The sequence below is a fragment of the Eubalaena glacialis genome, chromosome 4 (assembly GCF_028564815.1).
Source record: "Eubalaena glacialis isolate mEubGla1 chromosome 4, mEubGla1.1.hap2.+ XY, whole genome shotgun sequence".
NCBI classification, from domain to species: Eukaryota; Metazoa; Chordata; class Mammalia; order Artiodactyla; family Balaenidae; genus Eubalaena; species Eubalaena glacialis.
This window is the reverse complement of record NC_083719.1, coordinates 134,121,013-134,145,090: the sequence shown is the minus strand read 5'-3', so window position 1 is coordinate 134,145,090 and position 24,078 is coordinate 134,121,013. Positions and strand designations below refer to the sequence as shown.

General features: G+C 43.6%; 1 protein-coding gene across 3 annotated transcripts in view; it reads right to left on the bottom strand.

Annotated features, from left to right (window-relative positions):
• CYFIP2 (cytoplasmic FMR1 interacting protein 2) overlaps window positions 1-24,078 on the bottom strand; it is a 130,222-nt gene that overhangs the window by 57,515 nt on the left and 48,629 nt on the right. For all 3 annotated transcript variants that reach the window (XM_061189911.1, XM_061189912.1, XM_061189910.1), the window contains exons 14-21: window positions 22,255-22,421; window positions 21,349-21,496; window positions 17,964-18,117; window positions 16,657-16,813; window positions 16,030-16,126; window positions 12,967-13,043; window positions 10,135-10,243; window positions 2,366-2,485 (exon numbers count right to left, since the gene is read on the bottom strand). In XM_061189911.1, the coding sequence (XP_061045894.1) occupies window positions 2,366-2,485; window positions 10,135-10,243; window positions 12,967-13,043; window positions 16,030-16,126; window positions 16,657-16,813; window positions 17,964-18,117; window positions 21,349-21,496; window positions 22,255-22,421 (1,029 nt within the window). The remainder of the gene's footprint in view (window positions 1-2,365; window positions 2,486-10,134; window positions 10,244-12,966; window positions 13,044-16,029; window positions 16,127-16,656; window positions 16,814-17,963; window positions 18,118-21,348; window positions 21,497-22,254; window positions 22,422-24,078) is intronic.

Here is a 24,078-nt window from a genome sequence, read left to right as displayed (position 1 = left end):
GATCTTCCTGGAACAGGGATAGAACCCATGTCCCCTGCATTGGCAGGCGGATTCTTAACTACTGCACCACCAGGGAAGTCCCAGTCCCTTTTTAAAAAACCACTTTGTCCATTTAAAAAAGAAAAACAAACACTTTTTATTTTGAAATAATTTTAGACTTACCGAAAAGCTGTGAAAACTGCAGACTTCCTGCATATTCCTGACCCAGTTTCTCCAATGTTAACCTCTTACATAAGTTATCTAAAGTAGGAAACTAACATTGGTACAATTCTATGAACTAAATGACAGACCTTATTCAAATTTCACCATTTTTTCCCACACAGGTTTTTTTTTTTTCCATTTTAGGGTTCAATCCAGAATCCCACATTGCACTGAGTTGTCATGTCTCCTTAGTCTTTTCCAATTTCTAACAGATTTCAGTATCTCTTTGTCTTTTATGTTCTGGATGCTTTTGAAAAGCATTGTTCATTTTTGAATGCCATTTGATTTGGGTTTATCTGATATATTCTCATGATTAGATTGAGATTATGCATTTTGCATTATGCATACATATCAGGGGATACATGAATATACCTTATTTCTGGTGATATTAACCTTTCATGCTTGGTTAAGATGGTGTCTGCTATGAATGGATAAAGAAGAGGTGGCACATATATACAATGGAATATTACTCAGCCATAAAAAGAAACGAAATTGAGTTATTTGTAGTGAGGTGGATGGACCTAGAGTCTGTCATACAGAGTGAAGTAAGTCAGAAAGAGAAAAACAAATACCGTATGCTAACACACATATATGGAATCTAAAAAAAAAAAAAGGTTCTGAAGAACCTAGGGGCAGAACAGGAATAAAGACACAGACGTAGAGAGTGGACTTAAGGACACGGGGAGGGGGAGGGGGAGGGGGAAGGGTAAGCTGGGACGAAGTGAGAGAGTGGCATGGACATACATACACTACCAAATGTAAAATAGATAGCTAGTGGGAAGCAGCTGCATAGCACAGGGAGATCAGCTCGGTGCTTTGTGACCACCTAGAGGGGTGGGATAGGGAGGGTGGGAGGGAGACACAAGAGGGAGGGGATATGGGGATATATGTATACGTATAGCTGATTCACTTTGTTATACAGCAGAAACTAACACAACATTGTAAAGCAAATACTCCAATAAAGACGTTAAAAAAAAGAGAAAACATAAATATAACAAATATTCTGCAAAAAAAAAAAAAAAGATGGTGTCTGCTAGATTTCCCCATTGTAAAATTAGTATTCTTCCCTTTGCAATTAATAAATATCTTGAAGGAGATAATTCGAGACTGTGTAAGAATGCTTTTTCTTCTCTAAGTTTTTTTAAAATTTTTGAGTAATTTTAAAACTTTGGTGAAATATAGATAACATAAAATTTACCATTTTAACCCTTTTAAAATGTACACTTCTGTGGCATTAGATACATTCATATTGTTGTGCCACCATCACCACCATCCACCTCCAGAACTTCTTAATCTCCTCAACTGAACCTCTGTACCCATTAAGCACTAACTCCCCATTCCTTGGCAAACACCATTGTACTTTCTGTCTCTATAAATCTCACTATTCTAGAAACCTCATAATAAGAATCATAAAATACTCTTCTCAAAGTTCTGCCCGCTAATTTTAGCATCTGTTACTGGATCTTGCCTGCAACCATTACTACTGTGGTGTTCTAATGGTGATTTTCTACTTCTCTCATTCCTTCTACTCACCTGCTTTTGAAGCATTAAAAGCTTCCTTTGATTCACTGAAAGACTGATCAATCAAGTTATTCTAATTCTTGGAAAGAATTAGCAGAGAGTAGTTCAAATTGCTGATTAATAAAAGAAGGTAGCAGGCCTGTCCTATGCTTGTGCATCAGGAACAACTATATAATTTGCAAGTCCCAGCACAAAATGAAAATGTGGGGACCCTTGTTAGAAAATGATTAAGAATTCCAAGATGGTGACAGCAGAGCATTAAACCAGTCAAGAGCCTCTGTGGGCTCTAGACTACTGCATACCCACAAAGCTGACGCTGCTGTGTAACCTTCCCTGGTTTGTTAGGACCACCCAGCTACTTTCTGGAGCTGTAGAATCCTAAAGGACAAGCAGCTGTGCCCCAGGGCTGGCCATTTCTAGAGATTTCAAGATCCCCCCTCCACTCCCATTCTCTAGGCAACCAGGAAGGTAAGATTACTCTTATTCTTTTTAAATCTTTTTTTTTTTTCCCGTCTCATTCAGATGAGAAAGAGACCCGTTGCTTCTCTGTAACTAGCTCAGTACCAGGCTAACAACAACCCCCAGTGAGGCTTCTAGTCTGAGAAGTCCCAGAGCAGAACTCACAAGGGCCCCCATCTCTTACCACGATGGAGGTCAGGTCCTCACTCTCAAAGCGGCTGATGGCCTGGTCCAAGGATTTATACATGGCGGCAGAGATGCGCTGGGTAATGAGTCTGTTCAAGTCAATTGATCTACCCAACAGCTGCATGGAAGAGAGACAGAGACAGAGGGAGAGACACAAGGTTACTTAAGGTTTGTTTGCACAGGCACATGACAACTAAATGCAATGCATTGATAGGAAATTGTACTAAAATTATAAAGAACATGACCAGGACAAATAGGGACTCTATGAAGAAAACAGTATTATTAAATTTCCTGAGTATGATAATTCTATTTGGATGATGAAAGGATGTCCTTGTTCTTAGGAGATACACGCTGAGGTATCAGCAGTAAAGTGTCATATGTCTCCAACTTACTCTCAACTGGCTAAGAAAAAAGTGTGTATATTAAAATATATATTTTAATATAGTGGGTTGGCCAAAAAGTTCATTTGGTATTTTTCCGTAAGATGTTACGAACATTTTGGTCAACCTAATATTTATATATAAATATGTTTTTATAATTCTATATACTATAAACATATATTTAAACTACACTTACTGTATCTATGAGAGAGAAAAAACACATACATGAGTAAAAGAAAGTGAATCAAATGTGGTTAAAACATGAATAATCATGAATCTGGCTACAAAGTATATCTGTGTGTTTACTGTGTTATTCTTTAATGAACACAGATGTCAAAATCCTGAACAAAATACCAGCAAACAGAATCCAACAGCACATTAAAAGGCTCATACACCATGATCAAGTGGGATTTATCCCAGGGATGCAAGGATTCTTCAATATACGCAAATCAATCAATGTGATACACCTCATTAACAAATTAAGGAATAAAAACGATATGATCACCTCAATAGATGCAGAAAAAGCTTTTGACAAAATTCAACACCCATTTATGATAAAAACTCTTGAGAAAATGGGCATAGAGGGAACGTACCTCAACATAATAAAGGCCATATATGACAAACCCACAGCAAGCATCGTACTCAATGGTGAAAAACTGAAAGCATTTCCACTAAGATCAGGAACAAGACAAGGATGTCCACTCTCACCACTCTTATTCAATATAGTTTTGGAAGTTTTAACCACAGCAGTCAGAGAAGAAAAAGAAATAAAAGGAATCCAAATTGGAAAAGAAGAAGTAAAACTGTCACTGTTTGCCAATGACATGATACTATACATAGAAAATCCTAAAGATGCCACCAGAAAACTACTAGTGCTAATCAATGAATTTGGTAAGGTTGCAGGATACAAAATGAATGCACAGAAATCTCTGGCATTCCTATAGACCAACAATGAAAAATCAGAAAGAGAAATTAAGGAAACACTCCAATTTACCACTGCAACAAAAAGAGTAAAATACCTAGGAATAAACCTGCCTCAGGAGGCGAAAGACATGTACTCAGAAAACTATAAAACAGTGATGAAACAAATCAAAGATGACATAAACAGATGGAGAAATATACCATGTTCTTGGATTGGAAGAATCAATATGGTGGAAATGATTAGACTACCCAAAGCAATCTACAGATTCAATGCAATCCCTATCAAACTACCAATGGCATTCTTCACAGAATTAGAACAAAAAATTTTACAATTGATATGGAAACACAAAAGACTCCGAATAGCCAAAGAAATCTTGAGAAAGAAAAAGGGAGTTGGAGGAATCAGGCTCCCCGACTTCAAACTGTACCACAAAGCTACAGTAATCAAGACAGTATGGTACTGGCACAAAAACAGAAATATAGATCAATGGTACAAGATAGAATGCCCAGAGATAAACCCACGCACATAGGGGCACCTAATTTACAACAAAGGAGGCAAGAACATACAATGGAGAAAAGACAACCTCTTCAATAAGTGGTGCTGGGCCACCAAACCAGCTTTACAACAAATGCTAAAGGAACTTCTCTAGGCAGAAAACACAAGAGAAGGAAAACACCTACAATAAAAAACCCAAAACAATTAAGAAAATGGTAATAGGAGCATACATATCGATAATATCCTTAAATGTAAATGGATTAAATGCTCCAACCAAAAGACATAGACTGGCTGAATGGATACAAAAACAAGACCCATATATATGCTGTCTACAAGAGACCCACTTCAGACCTAGGGACACATACAGACTGAAAGTGAGGGGATGGAAAAAGATATTCCATGCAAATGGAAATCAAAAGAAAGCTGGAGTAGCAATTCTCGTATCTGACAAAATAGACTTTAAAACAGACTATTACAAGAGACAAAGAAGGACACTACATAATGATCAAGGGATCAATCCAAGAAGAAGATATAACAATTGTAAATATTTATGCACCCAACATAGGAGCACCTCAATACATGAGGCAAAGGTTAACAGCCATAAAACGGGAAATCGACACTAACACAATCATAGAAGGGGACTTTAACACCCCACTTTCACCAATGGACAGATCATCCAAAATGAAAATAAATAAGGAAACACAAGCTTTAAATGATACATTAAACAAGATGGACTTAATTGATATTTACAGGACATTCCATCCAAAACAACAGAATACACTTTCTTCTCAAGTGCTCATGGAACATTCTCCAGGTTAGATCATATCTTGGGTCACAAATTAAGCCTTGGTAAATTTAAGAAAATTGAAATCGTATCAACTATCTTTTCCGACCACAATGCTATAAGACTAGATAGCAATTACAGGAAAAAATATGTGAAAAATACAAACACATGGAGGTTAAACAGTACACTACTAAATAACCAAGAGATCACTGAAGAAATCAAAGAGGAAATCAAAAAATACCTAGAAAGAAATGACAATGAAAACACGACGACCCAAAACCTATGGGATGCAGCAAAAGCAGTTCTAAGAGGGAAGTTTATAGCAATACAAGCCTACCTCAAGAAACAGGAAACATCTCAAATAAACAACCTAACCTTACACCTAAAGCAATTAGAGAAAGAAGAACAAAAAATAACCCCAAAGTTAGCAGAAGGAAAGAAATCATAAAGATCAGATCAGAAATAAATGAAAAAGAAATGAAGGAAACGATAGCTAAGATCAATAAAACTAAAAGCTGGTTCTTTGAGAAGATAAACAAAATTGATAAACCACTAGCCAGACTCATCAAGAAAAAAAGGGAGAAGATTCAAATCAATAGAATCAGAAATGAAAAAGGAGAAGTAACAACTGACACTGCAGAAATACAAAGGATCCTGAGAGATTACCATAAGCAACTATATGCCAATAAAATGGACAACCTGGAAGAAATGGACAAATTCTTAGAAAAGCACAACCTCCTGAGACTGAATCAGGAAGAAATAGAAAATATAAACAGACCAATCACAAGCACTGAAGTTGAAACTGTGATTAAAAATCTTCCAACACACAAAAGCCCAGGACCAGATGGATTCACAGGTGAATTCTATCAAACATTTAGAGAAGAGTTAACACCTATCCTTCTCAAACTCTTCCAAAATATAGCAGAAGGAGGAACACTCCCAAACTCATTCTACGAGGCCACCATCACCCTGATACCAAAACCAGACAAAGATGTTCACCAAAAAAGAAAACTATAGACCAATATCACTGATGAGCATAGATGCAAAGATCCTCAACAAATACTAGCAAACAGAATCCAACAGCACATTAAAAGGATCATACACCATGATCAAGTGGGGTTTATCCCAGGAATGCAAGGATTCTTCAATATACGCAAATCAATCAATGTGATAAACCATATTAACAAATTGAAGGATAAAAACCATATGATTGGGGCTTCCCTGGTGGTGCAGTGGTTGAGAATCTGCCTGCCAATGCAGGAGACATGGGTTCGAGCCCTGGTCTGGGAAGATCCCACGTGCCGCGGAGCAACTAGGCCCGTGAGCCACAACTACTGAGCCTGCGAGTCTGGAGCCTGTGCTCCACAACAAGAGAGGCCACGATAGTGAGAGGCCCGCGCACCGCAATGAAGAGTGGCCCCCGCTTGCCACAACTAGAGAAAGCCCTCGCACAGAAACGAAGACCCAACACAGCCAAAAAAACAAAACAAAAAAAAACAAAAACAAAACAAAACAAACAAACAAAAAAAACCATATGATCATCTCAATAGATGCAGAAAAGGCTTTCGACAAAATTCAACACCCATTTATGATAAAAACCCTGCAGAAAGTAGCCATAGAGGGAACTTACCTCAACACAATAAAGGTCATATACGACAAACCCACAGCCAACATCGTTCTCAATGGTGAAAAACTGAAACCATTTCCACTAAGATCAGGAACAAGACAAGGTTGCCCACTTTCAACACTATTATTCAACATAGTTTTGGAAGTTTTAGCCACAGCAATCAGAGAAGAAAAAGAAATAAGAGGAATCCAAATTGGAAAAGAAGAAGTAAGACTGTCACTGTTTGCAGATGACATGATACCATACTTAGAGAATCCCAAAGATGCTACCAGAAAACTACTAGAGCTAATCAATGAATTTGGTAAAGTAGCAGGATACAAAATTAGTGCACAGAAATCTCTTGCATTCCTATACACTGATGATGAAAAATCAGAAAGAGAAATAAGGAAACACTCCCATTTACCATTGCAACCAAAAGAACAAAATATCTAGGAATAAACCTACCTAAGGAGACAAAAAACCTGTATGCAGAAAACTATAAGACACTGATGAAAGAAATTAAAGATGCTACAAACAGATGGAAAGATATACCACGTTCTTTGATTGGAAGAATCAACATTGTGAAAATCACTATATACCCAAAGCAATCTACAGATTCAATGCAATCCCTATCAAACTACCAATGGCATTTTTCACAGAACTAGAACAAAAAATTTCAGTTTGTATGGAAACACAAAAGACTCTGAATAGCCAAAGCAATGTTGAGAAAGAAAAACAGAGCTGGAGGAATCAGGCTCCCTGACTTCAGACTATACTACAAAGCTACAGTAATTAAGACAGTTTGGGACTGGCACAAAAACAGAAATATAGATCAATGGAACAGGATAGAAAGCCCAGAGGTAAACCCACACACATATGGTCACCTTATCTTTGATACAGGAGGCGAGAATATACAATGGAAAAAAGACAGCCTCTTCAATAAGTGGTGCTGGGAAAACTGGACAGCTACATGTAAAAGAATGAAATTAGAACACACCCTAACACCATATACAAAAATAAACTCAAAATGGATTAAAGGCCTTAGTGTAAGGCCAGACACTATAAAACTCTCAGAGGAAAACATAGGCAGAACACTAGGTGACATACATCACAGCAAGATCCTTTTTGACCCACCTCCTAGAGAAATGGAAATAAAAACAAAAATAAACAAATGGGACCTAATGAAACTTAAAAGCTTTTTCACAGCAAAGGAAACCATAAACAAGACAAAAAGACAACCCTCAGAATGGGAGAAAATATTTGCAAATGAAGCAACTGAGAAAGGATTAATCTCCAAAATATACAGGCAGCCCATGCAGCTCAATATCAAAAAAACAAACAACCCAATCCAAAAATGGGCAGAAGACCTAAACAGACATTACTCCAAAGAAGATATACAGATTGCCAACAAACACATGAAAGGATGCTCAACATCACTAATCATTAGAGAAATGCAAATCAAAACTACAATGAGGTATCATTTCACGCAGGTCAGAATGGACATTATTAAAAAATCTAGAACCAATAAATGCTGGAAAGAGTATGGTGAAAAGGGAACCCTCCTGCACTGTTGGTGGGAATGTAAATTGATACAACCACTATGGAAAACAGTATGGAGGTTCCTTCAAAAACTAAAAATAGAACTACCATACGACCCAGCAATCCCACTACTGGGCATATACCCAGAGAAAACCATAATTCAAATAGAGACATGTACCACGATGTTCATGGCAGCACTATTTACAATAGCCAGGACATGGAACCAACCTAAATGTCCATCGACAGATGAATGGATAAAGAAGATGTGGCACATATATACAATGGAATATTACTCAGCCATAAAAAGAAACGAAATTGAGTTATTTGTAGTGAGGTGGATGGACCTAGAGTCTGTCATACTGAGTGAAGTAAGTCAGAAAGAGAAAAACAAATACCGTATGCTAACACATGTATATGGAATCTAAAAAAAAAGGTACTGATGAATCTAGTTGCAGGGCAGGAATAAAGAGGTAGACACAGAAAATCGACTTGAGGACATGGGGTGGGAGGGCGAAGCTGGGGCGAAGTGAGAGTAGCTTCGACATATATACACTACTGAATGTAATACAGTTGGCTAGTGGGAAGCAGCAGCATAGCACAGGGAGATGGGCTCGGTGCTTTGTGATGACCTAGAGGGGTGGGATAGGGAGGGTGGGAGGGAGGGGATATGGGGACATGTGTATGCATATGGCTGATTAGCTTTGTTGTGCAACAGGAACTAACACAGTATTGTGAAACAATTATACTCCAATAAAGATATATTAAAAAAAAAAGTTGAGGAAAAATACGATGCATTCAGACTGTAGGAAGAGGCTCAGGACACACTCTGGTACCCCATGCATTGCTGACATCCTGAATCTACCCTTGAAGTTCTTCCTGTATCCGTCCTGTGCCCCAGTTCAGAGTCACCAGGGAGTAGCCGTCCCCCCAGCGAGGGCCTACCGTGTACCTTTACAGGGATGAATTTAAAAGCATGAGGAGAAGGGCTGACCACAGGCTGGAAAATATAGCTTAGGATAATTTCCACTGGGGTACACGTGGGCATTACTGCAGATGCTACGTAGATAGCAATAAACATTTATTGAGTACCTGTAGCGTGCACTGCACTTTGCTAGGTGCCCAAGGATTATTCTTAACTATTTTATTTTTTTCTCCTTCCCTTTTGGGAGAGATTTTCCACCAACTGACTAAGGCTCCTTATAGCACACACAAAGCCCTCAGGATTAATGTCCTGTGACTAATTCTAGCTGCACTGGTAACTGATAGCTGTAATCTTCTGAGAGGCTGAAGGAAAAACTCTCTTTGAGCCCTTACTGTTGGCAGAGGTGAAAATGTTTTTTTCCTCTTACGATTCTCCATTTCTCTTAGATTTCTCAGAGCAATGGGAATATCCAGGGTTTCCAGGGTAAATCCTCTCCTCTTTATTCAGGGCATCTTCTCAGTCTCAGCCCTGCTTCCCTTCACCCAAGTCTTCTCCACAAACACGTGAACCACAGGATAAGCATGCAGAGGTCACAGCATGAAGGCCATTTCAACACTGTGTGGCTGACAGCAGGGCTTAGGAGTAGGATGCAAGGTCTGCTGGAGCATCTATTTTTGTCTGCCAGGCTCACATGAACATTTTTAAGCAGGGATATGTTTCTAGCTCCTGGCAGAATTTCCTCTACATCCGGGGTCAAATGTTAACAGAGACTAACTCCATAAAAACAAACCATAACGGTCTCTGTTCAGGGATAGATATACCCATTTCTGAACATTAGTCCCGACTGAAGGAGGTGGGCTGCAGCTTATGATGGGAGGACAAAGGCTTTGGTGGCCGCTACTCATCAGAGGTGAAAGGCAGCTGGGCTGAGAAGCCTAGAACTTGAACCAAAGGAAGCCCAATGCCTCTTGACTGTAAGATTCTGAGGGGGTGTTATATCCATGGTCAGCAGCCCACGCGGGGCAATACCCAGGGAAGATGGTAAGCAGTCCTGATTTCCAATCTCTAGGCTAACGTCATAGTTCCTCTCTCCTGCCCATTCCACCTCTGTCACCATACCTGGACGTGTCTCTGCTTCAACAGCGTTTCGTAGCGGTTGGATGGTGGGTATGGAATGATGACTCCATAATTCTTACATTCAGCCCTAAAACGTTTATCCAACAGGACACTGGAAGGGATAAAAGTGAAATAAGGCCAGTAAACATGATGGTAAATGGTGATTAATCACCCAGCCATGTGTATTTCAAACCACAGGATCTACTCATGAAGTGCTATCTTATATATTTTAAATATTTTTTTCTGATCTAGAGCAAAGTTCTCCTAATTTTTTTCAGCCCCAAAAGCTCAATATGTGAAATAGAATTTCTGCGTTAAAGACAGGCAACACAGAAGTTGAGATGCTTTCTTGCTTTTATTCATTCACCATAAAAGCAATTGAGTGCCTGCTTAGTATATCTCAGGAAACATTCTAGGTACCGAGGATACAAAGTTCTTGTCCTTATGGAGCTTATGTTCTAGTAAAGAGAGACTGAAAATAAATAAATAAGCAGAGGAATAAAATAATTTCAGATAATAGTAAATACCTGCATAGTATTTACTATTCACCAGGCGTACACGTACATGCAGAGAGTCATTTTTAATCTCACAACAATCCTATGAATTAGATGTTCTATTATGATCTTTTATACTGAGCCATAGATTGCAGAGTAATAAGTGCTCTGAAAATAATAAAACAGGATCATTTGGTGTTAGGAGGTCCGGGAAAGCCTCTCTAAAGAGGTTCTGTTGGACAGAGACCTAAATGCTAAAAATGGAAAGATCTGGGGGAAGAATCTTTCAGGCATGATTAGCTTGGTATGTTGAGAAAAAGGAAAAATGGTCAGTGTAGATAAGGGGCAGGTGTGCTGGAGAGTATGGTGCAAAAATGAATTTATAAAGTTAGTCTAGGGGCCAGACCATGGGGGACAATATAAGCCACAGTAAGGAGGTTAGATGTTTTCTAGATGTAATTGAAGCCACGGAAAGGTTTTAAGCAGGAAAGTGACATCATGTTAATCTACACTGTCCAATACATTAGCCACCCACCAGGTGAGTTTACTGAGCACCTGAAACGTGGCGGGTCCAGGCTGAGATGTGCTATTAGTATAAAATACACACTAGATGTTGAAGACTTAGGAAAAAAACATTGAAAACTATTTCCTTAATAATTTTTTATTGGTTACCTGTTGAAATTATAATATTTTAGATATAATGGATTATATAAAATATAGTATTAAATTAATTTTTAATATGGCTACTAAAACATTTAAAATTACATCTGTGACCCAACATTTGTGATTGCATTATATTTCTGATGGACAGCAATGATCTAGATCACTCTGCCCCTCCTGTGCTCTCTCTGACTCTCCCAACTTCTCACAATCTCCCCCAACTTCCCGTATCTTTGACAAACCACAGACCTTATAAGGAGGGATATAGATTAAGATTCCTATTTCAGATAAGGATATTTTGTAAACTAAATATATAGAGGACCCAGGGTTTGACAAGTCGGAGTTTGTTTACACAGACAATGGACCAGCATATTTGAAAATTATCTTAGAGAAGCTGGAAGCCCAGCTCACTGTTAGAACCCCATGCAATTCAATCCAGACACTTGTGAAGTGACTCCTTTGTGAAAGGCTGTGTTCTCTGCGCTTTCCCTGAAACCCTATGCATATGCTTTCTATAGTTTACATCCTTAAGAGCCATTCACTTCATTTAATGCACATTCTGTGTTAACAGACACTTGTGCATCTGTACACCACCTCCTGTCTGAAATACATCAGAACAACTCAAGTTGTTGAAAGCAAAACAAAGCAAATTTTTATTGTAGGGAAAAAAAGTAACAATCCTTGAAATTACTGGTCAGTACATTTGGATTTCCAATAAAAAGGGAAAAATCTCTATCTCTATCTATCTATCTGTCTATCTATGTAGGCAGGTTTTTTTTGACCAGTACTATTATGGGTTCCTCGAACCCAGGAATTCTCAGGGGTCTACATCAACCCATACTGACAATACCAATGAGCCTGTAAAACTTGACATGCCCAGACCTCTCCTCTTCCTTGGCCTTCTGTCTGGCCTTCATACTCCCATTCTTGCTCACCTCCAATCCATTCTCTACAGTTTAATGTTTTTAAAAGATCAAACTTCTAAAGATAAAAATCAAACTGGGTCACCGTCATACTTTGGAAACTATCCCGTGGTGTTCCACTCCTCCTAGGACAAATGCCTACAAGGCCGCAAGACCTGGGCCCTGCCTACCTGCCCAGCTTTACCATGTAGCCTGCCCACTCTGTGGTCCGTGAATGAGACATTTATGTGTACTAATTCACATTAATCCTCTCAACAGCCCTACAAAGTAGAAGTAGGCATGCTCTTCATCTTATGCTTCTGCCACAGGGACTTTGCACAAGTAGTTTGTTTTGCCTGCAATTTCTAGCCCTACTCTTCACCCAATTTTACTTAATCAAGTCCTATCAACTTCAGATGTGAACTCAAATGTTACTTTCTCAGGACAGCCCTTCCAGTTACCCATCCCAAAGACTAGTTCAGGTTTAACTGTCATATATTCCCCTTAACTTGTCCTTCATAGGAACCTCCCTTGTCACTGTGCATTCAGTAGTTTTTATTAATGTCTGTTTTCCTCACTAGACTGTAAGCTCCATGAGATCTAGCACCACATCTGCCTATTTTCCTTTCTCCTACATTCTAGCACCAAATCCAGGCCCACGGAATCACTCAGATTTCCTTAGGTCCTAAAGGAGAAGGGAGGTTTTGCAACAGAGAACCTTGCCTTCCAGGTGGCAATCTTAGGAAGCTTTGCTGCACATAGCCCTGGGGCTCTCATACCTGCCAGCCATTGCTTTGTAGTAAGCAAAGATCTGGTCCGCCAGCTTGTAGACAAACTGATCAAAACACAGGTTCACCTGGTGAAGAAGAAGTAGGAAATGTCAATGGTGTCTGTCCGGCTTTATTAGAGAAATTTCAGCAACTGAAGGGGGCAGTGGTGCACGACTGCCTGAAGTGTGAGGTGAAGCAAGATGCTTTGCAGGAAAAAAAAAAGAAGATTCTGTGGCCAACTAAGTTTGGGAAGTCTGGTCCCTTGCTCTCAAGGTCCTCAACAGGCACAAAGAAAGCAAAATTCAAAAAGCTGTTGAGGAACCACTGTCCCCACTGGTCCCCTCCTGGCTGTTACAAGGTGCCTGCCCAGGGGGAATGCCACAGATAGGGCTTCACATCCTGTAATTACACATATCAGTCCCCTCATCTCTCCCGATAGAATTTCTTGTCTTTTCCTTTTATTTTACTTTACCTTGCTTTGCAAATGAAGAAGTTGATGGTCATTAAAAATTTTAAAACCTCTTTTTAAAACCAGTTTGCTTAAAAATCTTTGGTTTTTAATGAACAAGAGACCGTCTTGCCTTTTCAGTGTTTCATCATGTCAGTGGCAGAATGTGATGCTGAGGTGAGAAGAAAGTTCACAGCAGACTTAGAGGATCGAAACCAAATCCTCCAACGATGGCAAGAGCAGGGAACGGCCAAAGGTGGGGCGTTAAAGAGATGGGCTCTGATAGTAGCAGGGTAACAGTATAACTTCAAAGGAAATAGACTGTATTTAGGTGATTAATCTTCAATCCTTTTCGCACCAAACTCCCAGCTCCATAAGGTTAACTCTTTATTCAAAGAGCTTTCGTATCTTTTACTTTACACACTAAATGTTATTCTGAATATAAAAACACAGTGCTGTGTGCAGTGTTGTCCTCATATGCAGGTAACCAAGGCCTCTGTCCTGGAGTCTGAGCTTCAAGGATCCCTAAGGGGGCCTCCTTCAGGCAAAGAACGCATAGGATCCGGGGGGGGGGGGGTGCCCAACTCATGCCCCCCTTCTATAACCAGCTTTGAATATTCTTGCCCAAATAGCCCAAGTCCCTTCCAGGCCCTGTGTGCTCTTTTCCCTGGGTTCCTCCCTGAGGGTGGACTGAACTGCAGGTGTGTGCACCCCTAGGGCCTGGGGTTGGCCAAGGGGCCATCGTTTTTGGGCACAGGAGTGAGACAAAGCTTGGGTATCCACACACAGGCCCTTCCTGGTTCAGAACAGAGTCTGAAGATGGGAAGAGAAAGGGGGGCAGGCCATGAGCTCGGGGTCTCAATTTATACTTCTGCTCCATGGCCTCCAGTGTTACCCAGGGCTTGTCTGCGTGCTTTCTTGACATTTATTTTTAAAATGTCACTTGGACATATGACACTCTAGATTTTTCGTTTTCAACCTGTTGGAGAACATGACTATCTAAAATCTTATGGGAAAATGGACCTGTCCAAGCTGAGATGCAACCAATTAACTTGTCTACTGGAATCTTTCTTTCCAAGTTTGTGTACTGCTCAGGAGACAAACAGGATAGATTTGCTCTGGGGTCCATCAAGGTTTTCAACTCCCATAGCAACTGGAAGATTTAGAAAGAAAGCAGTATCTCTACTAGATTTTCTTTGAAATATATAAACTTTCAAACTAATTTGGTGGTAATGGCTTGTCCTAAAACACTTACGTCTTTCCTTTATAAATAAGAATGCCTTATATTTGTGTGACAATTGGCCTCATTCTACGTTTATATAATCCCATGTACTTCGGTGGAGCAGAGACTCTCATTCCAATTTCCAGATGACAAAATTGAGATATTTCATAGCCCTTAGGGCTGCTGATGCCCTGTTTCTGGTCCTTGCCGGCCCGTGGTAGGACTGCACTTCCTCGCTCCTCTTTGAAAGGAGGCACTGCCATGAGACTTGCTTTGACCAATGACATGTGTCACTTCCAGGTGGAAGCTTTAAGTATCAGAGTATGATTCACCCTGACACGTCCGCCTGCCATGGCAACTAGTGAATATCCCAGATGGGTCCCAGATTAAAGACTACATAGAACAGAGCCCCCAGCCAACATGCAATGGAGAAATGAACCTTTGGTCCCAAGCTGCTAAGAATGTGTGATTGTCTGTAACTGCAGCATATCCCAGCCTTTCCTGACGATTTCAGAAATAAAGCCATTGAGCAACTATCCAACAGCTTCATAGGTGAGAGGATGGCTATTTCCATCCTACCAGTACTAGAATGAGACTCTGTAAGCTGTATGATGTGGGGGTAAGGATACTTGAACACTCTAAGATTTATTATCTGTAAAACAGACAGTAGCATATACTTCTTAAATTACTGTAAAGATTATTTAAAATGTCCATAAAGTGCTTAATACTACACCTGGCAAATGGTAAACATATAATAATTGATAGGTAGCATTACTGTTATTATTATTAGCCAATTAATCCAACTGTAAAAGACCCATTAGAAACTAATTTTACCAACGCAGTTCTAACATTTGCCATCCCTAAACATCTGAAAAAGAAAGACTATCATCCTGTTCTAGGTCCCTTTTGATGATCATGATGTTTATATAAAGATCAGTCTCCAAAGCAAGTCACTGATCTCCCATGCTATGGTCTGAATGTTTGTGTCCTCCCCAAAATTCATGTGTTGAAATCCTAACCCCCAAAGGTGATGGAATTAGGAGGTGGGGCCTTTGGGAGGTGATGAGGTCATGAGGATGGAGCCTTCATGAATGGGATCAGTGCTCTTATAAAAGAGACCCAGAGAGCTCCCTGGCCCCGTCCACCACATAAGGACATGGCAAGAAGTCTGGGACCCAGAAGAGGGCCCTCCCCTGACCAGGTTGGCACCCTGATCTCAGACTTCTAGCCTCCAGAACTGTGAGAAATACATTTCTGTTGTTTATAAGCCCCGCAGTTTGTGGTATTTCATTATAGCAGCCCAAATGGACTAAGACACCCCACTTTGTGCCCAGCTAGAGATCTGAAAAGTCCAGACTCTTGGAACACGATTATAAGAACAAAAGGAGAAGCAATCACTTGCCTCAGCTTCAATCTCATCGTACAGGAACTGCTTTTTAAACTTAGTCAGAGCATAGTAGGCGCTGTCGTTGTACAGATCCAAAGGGTAGAGGACGTATCTGAAGAGGGAAAAACAACAGCCAGTAGCTCACTAATGCTCTCTCTTAAGGCAGGCAGATTTAAACTTGCTTAGGAAATATGAACAGTTGGGTGAACAAATTCAGAGATAGGAAAAAGAGACCCTTTCAGGGTCTAGGATGTTTCCAGCCTCCACTTAGGAATGACTTACTTTACTGTCTGCCCACAGAAATCAAAGTCCATGATGTTAATAAATGCAAGGCCTGAAAAATATTAGTCTGGGACTAAAAGAAATCGGGTGGTCGTTAAGGACATTAGCTTCCCTACCCCCAGAGATGATAATTTTCCCAGTGTGGCTGTTATGAGACTGACAAAGTCTGGGAAGGGCAGCTGGGCTGGTAGATTTCTGAACCTTTCTGCAAGGCTGAGTCACATCTGGTGGTGACTTGATCCTGGGTGGGGCACACTGCCTCATCTGGAAAGTTCTGGAAAGAACAGGGCTCGCTGGCTGGCAAACTGCCCTCTACCTGCACCTCGGGAACCTCCTTGCTGGCCCAACCCTGCCTCTTACTCCATCATGGAAGGTTCTTTGGTTTCCAGGATATGGTCTGTTAGAATCCAGGGCATGGACATCTCAATAGGGAACTGGATTCGCCGGCCCATGGTTAACTCCAGGAAGAATTCTCGGAACCAGAGCTGGGAGAGGTCGCAACACTGCTGCAGGGCTTCTGGAAGCATAAGGGAGAGAGCCTTGGGTTACACATGGGAAGCACCCGAAGATTTTAGTTCTTACTGGGTTTTTTAAACTTTTATTCTTCTTTCATTGTGCTAGGTACAGAGCAGGTACTCACGAATATGACTCGATCAGTAGACCCTGCTCTCCTGTACCTGAAGGCCAGCCTAACGTCTATTTAGAAGACAGTGTTTGGGGAACTCCCTGGTGGTCCAGTGGTTAGGATCCCATGCTTTCACTGCCAAGGGCGTGGGTTCAATCCCTGGCCGGAGAACTAAGGTCCCGCAAGCTGCGCAGTGTGGCCAAAAAAAAAAAAAAAAAAACAGAAGACAGTGTTTGTTCACCAGTGTGTGAACACACCAGCAGTGTGTGTGTGTGTGTGTGTGCGTGTGTGTGTGTGTGTGTGTGGCGGGGGGCAGTGATGTTTTAGAGCTTTAGACGCCCCTACAATTTCCATCGTGTCCTTACAAAGCCATCCTGAAAACATGCTAAGTGTCAAAGTGTGCTTGCTGTTAAGTGTCCAGACAGATCCATGGGTGCCCGCTTTTAACTGGACTGCAGCCATGACCCTTGCTTGTGATAATTATGGATCCCTTACAGAGGCCTTGAAGACCCTTCCCAGGCTGCTCCCTATGGAGAAGTTTGGGCTGTTTAAGATCACTCTTTTCAATACCAACCTCCCAGGACCCTGGGATGCTGCTCTCCCTCCACTCCCCACCCCTGTCCCACCTGCACATGCATCCCACCAACAGGAGAGGTGAAGCAGGGGACTTGGGATCCAGGTGCAGTCCGGGAGCCTCCTTTGCTAGGAGCAACGGGCACTAATCAGCTCAGAGCTGCTGCTTAAAAGCAAAAGGCTGACCTGGTCCCTGCGTGTGTCTGAGGGTGTCACCTGTTTGTGATCCCGGTTTACTGGGAACTTCATAACAAATTAGCTACAAATATCTACCAGATTTAGCTGAGTCAGAAGAGCTGGACTGAGCCTGGCCTTTCCCAGAGTCTACTGGAAAGTGTGCCTTTTTTCTTTGGTGGCAAAATGTGCCCCTTTGGGTAGATGATCACATCTCTTTGCAACTTCTGGCATGACAGCCTTAGCCGCTCTGGGTCCTGGGAGCCCTCCCCCTGCCCCCGACAGGGCGGCTCACCACTGATGTTGAGCAGGTGGGTGAAGAAGAAGGACTGCTTGTGGAAGTCCTCTATGGCGAGGACGATGGGTCCGTCCAGGCTGCTCCGCAGGGTCTTCTTGGAGCCGCTTTTGTCTGCGATGAGCGATTCAAGCATGGTCCGCACCATGTACAGCTTGAAAAAGAAAGGAAGATGGGAAGGTCAGGGGCTGGCCCTCCGTCCAAGGGAAAAGGTTGCTTTGTGCTGTGCTTCTATTCTTTTTTTTCTGAAGATATCTGCCCTTAAAAAGCACTGTCTTAAGGAAGCACCAGTTTAGGGTTGGAGAAGTAAATTTGGAATGTGTAACCTTCAAGAGGGAGACTGGCCAGCCTGGCAGGATGTTCTGCCTGGGGCCGGCGGCCTCCCGGGTAGGAGGACCTGGTAATACCAGGTCTTTCAAGGCCCAGGGTCCTGCCTGCTCTGCTTGGCCAAGGGCGTGGGCATCAGAGGAGAACCTCATTCCACGTCACCCTGGAGTCGCTCCCTGCTTTACTGGACAGCCACGGTGGCACCAGGGGTGGAACACTGGACTCAGAGTCAAAAGAATGGGGTTCAAGGCTAGGTATGCCCCTGACCTGCTGTGTGACCTTGGGCAACAAAGTCCCACTCTGGGCCTCAGTTTTCTTATCTGCTCACGTGAGGAGGTTGCACCAGATGCTTTCTCCAACCAGTCCCTTTCAGCTCTGACGTTCCAAGGAACTGTGAAATGGGGTAGGATCAGAGCAAGCCCCCCACCACCTCAGGTTTCCGACCCTCAAGACCGAGGGACAGCGCCTCTGCAGGCATCCACTGCATGGTACAGCTTGCCGAAATGCTGGGTGGAAAGCAGGTGAAGATCGGTACTTACACAGGAGGCCTACTAGACAATTAACTCCTGCTTACAGAGGGCCTTAAGTGCAAAGGGCGCAAGTGCTAATCTACATCTTTCCACATCATGTGTCTTTGAATCTTAGGGCTGGAAGGGGCCGTGAGCAGCCAGCCTAGTCCATTCCTGCTGCCTCCTGGAGAAGGGTACCCAACCAACCCAGCCAGGCGGTGTTATACCAGGGATCGGCAGCCTCTTCGGCCCTGTGTGCCACCAGTGGGGTGAAACAAAGCCCGCGGGGACCACTGGCAGGCCTAAGACATAGATAGGAGAGAGGAGGAGGGAATGGGAGGGCAGGAGAGACAGGGAAGAGGGAGAGAGAGAAGAGAGAGAGAGAGAGAGAAAAGCAAGAGGTATTGTATACGGTGGGAAAGCCGCCACGACTGTTAGAGGCCACCTGCCGACCACCTCTGAGATGCTCCAACCTCCCTCTGCCACCACGTCCATCCTGGCCGCCACTGATCTTCTCTAGGACCACACCCACCACGCGCCTGGCCTGTGCTGGGCAGCACTGCCACAGAAAGGAGTGGCACGCCATCCCTGGCACAGCACTTTCCTTTGTGGTGAAGGAACTACGGAGCTGCGGGTTTATCAGACAGCCCACCCTCTGCAACCCTGTCGGTGGGCACGGCTGACCATCCCTAAGACTCGAGAGGCACTGCTCTAATGATGGCCTTTGGAGTCCTCCAAGAAAGGAGTCTTCAATCCAGTCTGTGCCGTGTCGACTGATTTGTACCAAATTCTAACTATTTGAAAATCCATTTCATCCCTAAGAGGGGAAACGTTTTCCCCACCTACTTTTATTAAACAAAGCATTTAATTCACCGGAACAGTCACCTCCCAGCTCTGCCAGATGCCATGTCTACTGCGCTCCCAAGGCCCTAACAGAGCCCCAGGGTGGGAGTCAGGAGACCTGGTTCTCGTCCCACCTCCATCTAAACTCACCTTGTGACTTGGACAAGTCACTTCCCCTCTCTGGACCTCAGTTTCCCCATCTGCAAAATAGGGGGAGGAACTAGTTTGGGACTAGTTTGTCTCTAAAGGCTCTTCCAAGCTGACTGTCTAGGAGTCTATCAAGTGTGTCTGTGCCACCCTAACATGACTTGGGGGTGTCGGGGGGGCCTAACTGTTGGTGACACTCCCTCTCATATTATCTTTATAAATAATCCGTTCTCCCTCCCTGCCCCCCACCCCTCTCTCATTCTCTGCCTGTTGACCCCCTTTTGCAACCTCCTCCTTTCCAGTTTCTCTTTTGCCTCGCCCGGAAGCAACACCCAGAAGCCCTGCTCAGCCCCTTCAAGCCATTCTGGACTGGAAAGGTCTCTGGCCCTTGGCATGACACAGAACTGTTTGTAGAAGCTTCCTTGAGAAGTTCCACGTCTCTCGAGCAGGCAAGGTAAGTGCAAAGGGGTCTGCGGGCTGCGGGCCAAGGGAAGCTACGACGCCAGTGCTGAGAACCCAGCTCACCCCGGTGCCACCTCCCTGCTCCCACCCCGTGCCCAGACACAGACACACATACAGTGAGAAGCGTCAGGGGTGGGCCTCAGATGGCTCATCTCAGATGATTCAAGGAATCAGGATTTCAGAGATGAGAGAGGTTTAAAGGTCATGTGAAGCAGGAGTTCCCAGCCTGGGGCTTTCGGGGCCTGTAAGACCTTTAAAAGCTGTAATGGGCCCATATGCTTTTTTTCAATACCTCAAAAAGCCTACCAGAAACTATTTATCCTTAAGTAGGTGGCAAGGATTTAACTGAGATGCCTAGGTTCTTTACTTTTTTTTTCTGTAATTTTAACGACTACTTTGGATAAGCCACAGACAACCTCTCGTTGTTGAAAAAGCTCCGGTTGGCAACTCTGAATATCTCTGATTATTAGACTTTCTCTAAGTGGTCGAGGGCTTTGGATACTTGTGATTTTGGGGGGGTACAGGGAATAACAAAAGCGGTGTTTTGTCAGTAACGTGATCTCATCCAAAGTTTTCATTTAACGGAGAAGATAACCAGAGCTCAGAGAGGTCAAGGCACTTGCCCAAGATCACACAGCAAGTCAGAGGCAGAACGTGGGAATTCCCAAGCTAGGACATCACTACAGGGGAAGCGGGGGTCAGCGTTCATTAAACAGGGACAGGATAGATGCATACAGATTCCACTTTAAACTTCTCCTATACTTTGGAACCTGTACTTCACAGGGCTAGGATAGCCAGTCCTGGTATTACCCCCATTTGCCAGATTAGACAACTGAGGCACAAAGAGATCTGTGTAACGTGCCCGAGGTCACACAGGTATCTAGGACTAGAATCCAGGTCTCCTGAATCTTAAGTCAGTGGTCCTCCCTCTTATATCAAAACAAGATGGCAGAATAAGACTAGAGCAGCCGCTTGACCCTGCCCCTCCTGCCTGAGGACCCCCCAGCCCCACTGCCCCATGGTCCAGCCAGGATGACCTACCATAGCCTGGCTGGCCTCTGAGTCAGCAGAGCTGGCCTGTGCCTGGAGCTGCTTACCTGTGTGCTGGAGGGCCCCACGGCACGCCGGGGCACCTTGATGTCAAATCCACCTTTGGGGTCCTTCTCCCCTCTCAAGCACGGGTCATTGGGGGGCTCTCGGCCTCCCTCCCAGTCACAGATGGTTTTCCGAATTGCCTGTAGGACACTGGGGAAGGAAGAACCGGGATTCAGACCAGCTGGAAAGAGGCACTGCAAGCCTGTTTCTAGAGTCCATGGTGTTCCAGGACCACGTGCCTTAGAACTCCTGGCATGCTTGTGAAACATGCTCACTCCAGGGCCCCATCCCCAGGGATGCTGGCTTAACAGATTTGAGATGCAGTCCAGAAGTCTGCATTTTACAAGTGCCCCAGTGATTCTGATGCCCACTGGCTGTCTGAGAACTCAGCTCTGAGTCCACACAGTGGGAGAGAACCTGAGTGAAGGATGGCTATTTGTCTTTTTGCTTATAGGACAGTTTCATTAGTCCATTTAAATCTCTGTATATTTAAAACTTGAATAGTAGCTTATATGTGTTGCACACTTACTCCATGCTGCTGTGTGCTTAGGTCTATACACGGATTATCTCATTTCATCATCCCAACAGCCTATGGAGTAGGTACCATCATCATCCACAGTTTACAAATGAGGGAAACTGAGGTGTAGAGAAGGTAAGTAACATGACTAAGTTCACACTGCTAGACAGTGGTGGATATGGGCTCCAAACCCAGAGACGGAGGCTTAATCCATCCCAAATGTCCAATCTCCTAAAAGGGCCTCATAGGACTTGCTGGAACTCACTGGAAGGTCCGTTTGTGTTCAGACACTTCCCTGGAAGCTGACTGAGCTAGGAACATCCTCTGTGGCCTGCACCCAGCACCCCCTATTTTGGATGTGCCCCCTGAAAAAGGCCGTCTGAAGACCCACCTGATGAGGACATTCTTCTTCTTCCGCACTGCCTGCCTGAGGGGCTCACGCAGGGTCACCTGGGCAAAGTCCTGCAGGGCTGCGTAGATGGTGTTCCTGATGGCCTGGTTGAAGACGCTCTCCATCCTGCCCATGAGCACCTGCAGGCCTTTGATCATGGCGATCACCTGGCCAGGCACAGATGGAGGTCAGGCTCACTGTGCCTTGGCATACCCGTCTGTCCGGTACCCTCACCACATCTCCGGGGGGGTGCTGGAGGAGACATCCTGAAGCACGAGGCCGGCGAGTGCTACTCAGAGGGTCAGTTCACAGCTGGGTGGAAACGTGTGCCAGAAGAGAAATCAGCACTCCGCTTCCCTTGTCAAGGAAGTGCTGCTACAAAGCAAAGATGTCAGCCACACGCTGCGCGTGTGCTTCACCATCAGCTGATTTTCATTCTGGCACCAGCTCCCCATCTTGCCGCTGACTGGTGACAATTGGCAGCTGGTCCATGAACCATGTTTTGAGTAGCACTCTGACTTTGAGAGGTCTCTCCACATACCATGTACCCACAGACAATATCAAATAGAACTTCTTTCTATAGAATTTTTACAATCTTTGCTTTTGAAATGATTTGGCCATTTGCTGCTTGAGTCCATAAAATAGGATTCCTGTAGAAGTCTTGTGGGGAAAGGCTTCTGCCCTTCTATTTACCTCCTCCCTAGCCCCTTAACTCACTTATCTGTCTGCAGAGGTGGGGAGACAGGTGACTATGATGTGTGTAGCGTCACTTTGACCTTGGCGCTCACTTGGGATCTGTCTGCCTGTGGCGTGTGTCCTCTCCTCTGGGTGCCTGTCTTGTCCTTGCGGTAATCACCCCTCCCCATCCCGAGGATGGGAGGTGTATATTTACGCAGCTGCTTTGCCTGTTTCCCAGTGGGAAGTTTCATGGGATGCGGGAGGAATAGGAAGCCTGGTATGGCCTTGAGTGAAGTCACATTCTCTGGTCCAGCTTTACCAAACCTGATCCTTTGGCCCCCGTCAGCCCCAAGTGCTAACTTCTAGATTAGCTCAGAATTCAGAGGGGAGGGAGATCAGCTCGGTGTTTTGTGACCACCTAGAGGGGTGGGATAGGGAGGGTGGGAGGGAGACGCAAGAGGGAGGAGATATGGGGATATAAGTATACGTATAGCTGATTTACTTGGTTATAAAGCAGAAACTAACACACCGTTGTAAAGCAATTATACTCCAATAAAGATGTTAAAAAAAAGAAAAAAGAATTCAGAGGGGAAAGCCTTGTCAAGTCAGCCTCCTGACAACTGCCACACTTGTCACACCCCTCCTGACATGGTCGATTTCCTCCCTCTGCACCAGACTGTTAAGCACTGCAGGGGTGAGGCCTGGCACGCTGTGTAGGCTCCATCCCTGGGGCCCGGGGCCCTGGTGGGCCCTCAAGAGATTTTTCTTGAAAAGCAATGAGTAAATGAATGAATGAGCTTAGATGCTAAGCCTTTATGTTCCTCCAAACTGTAAATGAAGAAATAGAACATTTGAGACAGGAGAAATAGTGAGAATAGTTCAGAAGGTAAGAATTTTCACTAGAACCAACAGTCTAATGGTTTTGCTGAAGAGAACCTTTATAGTGCAGAAATAATGAGAGAGAAGCTCTAAAGGAATGTTAAGTCGTAAAGGAATCTGGGCTCCTGGCTGGCAATGAAACTAGGAAATAAGGGACAAAGGAAGGACAAAATAATGAAGATTTTTCAGAATAACTCCAAACACAGAAGAGTATGCAGATCTGTTAGACCTAAGGGAAAATCTTTGCAACTTTGGGCTAGGCAGAGA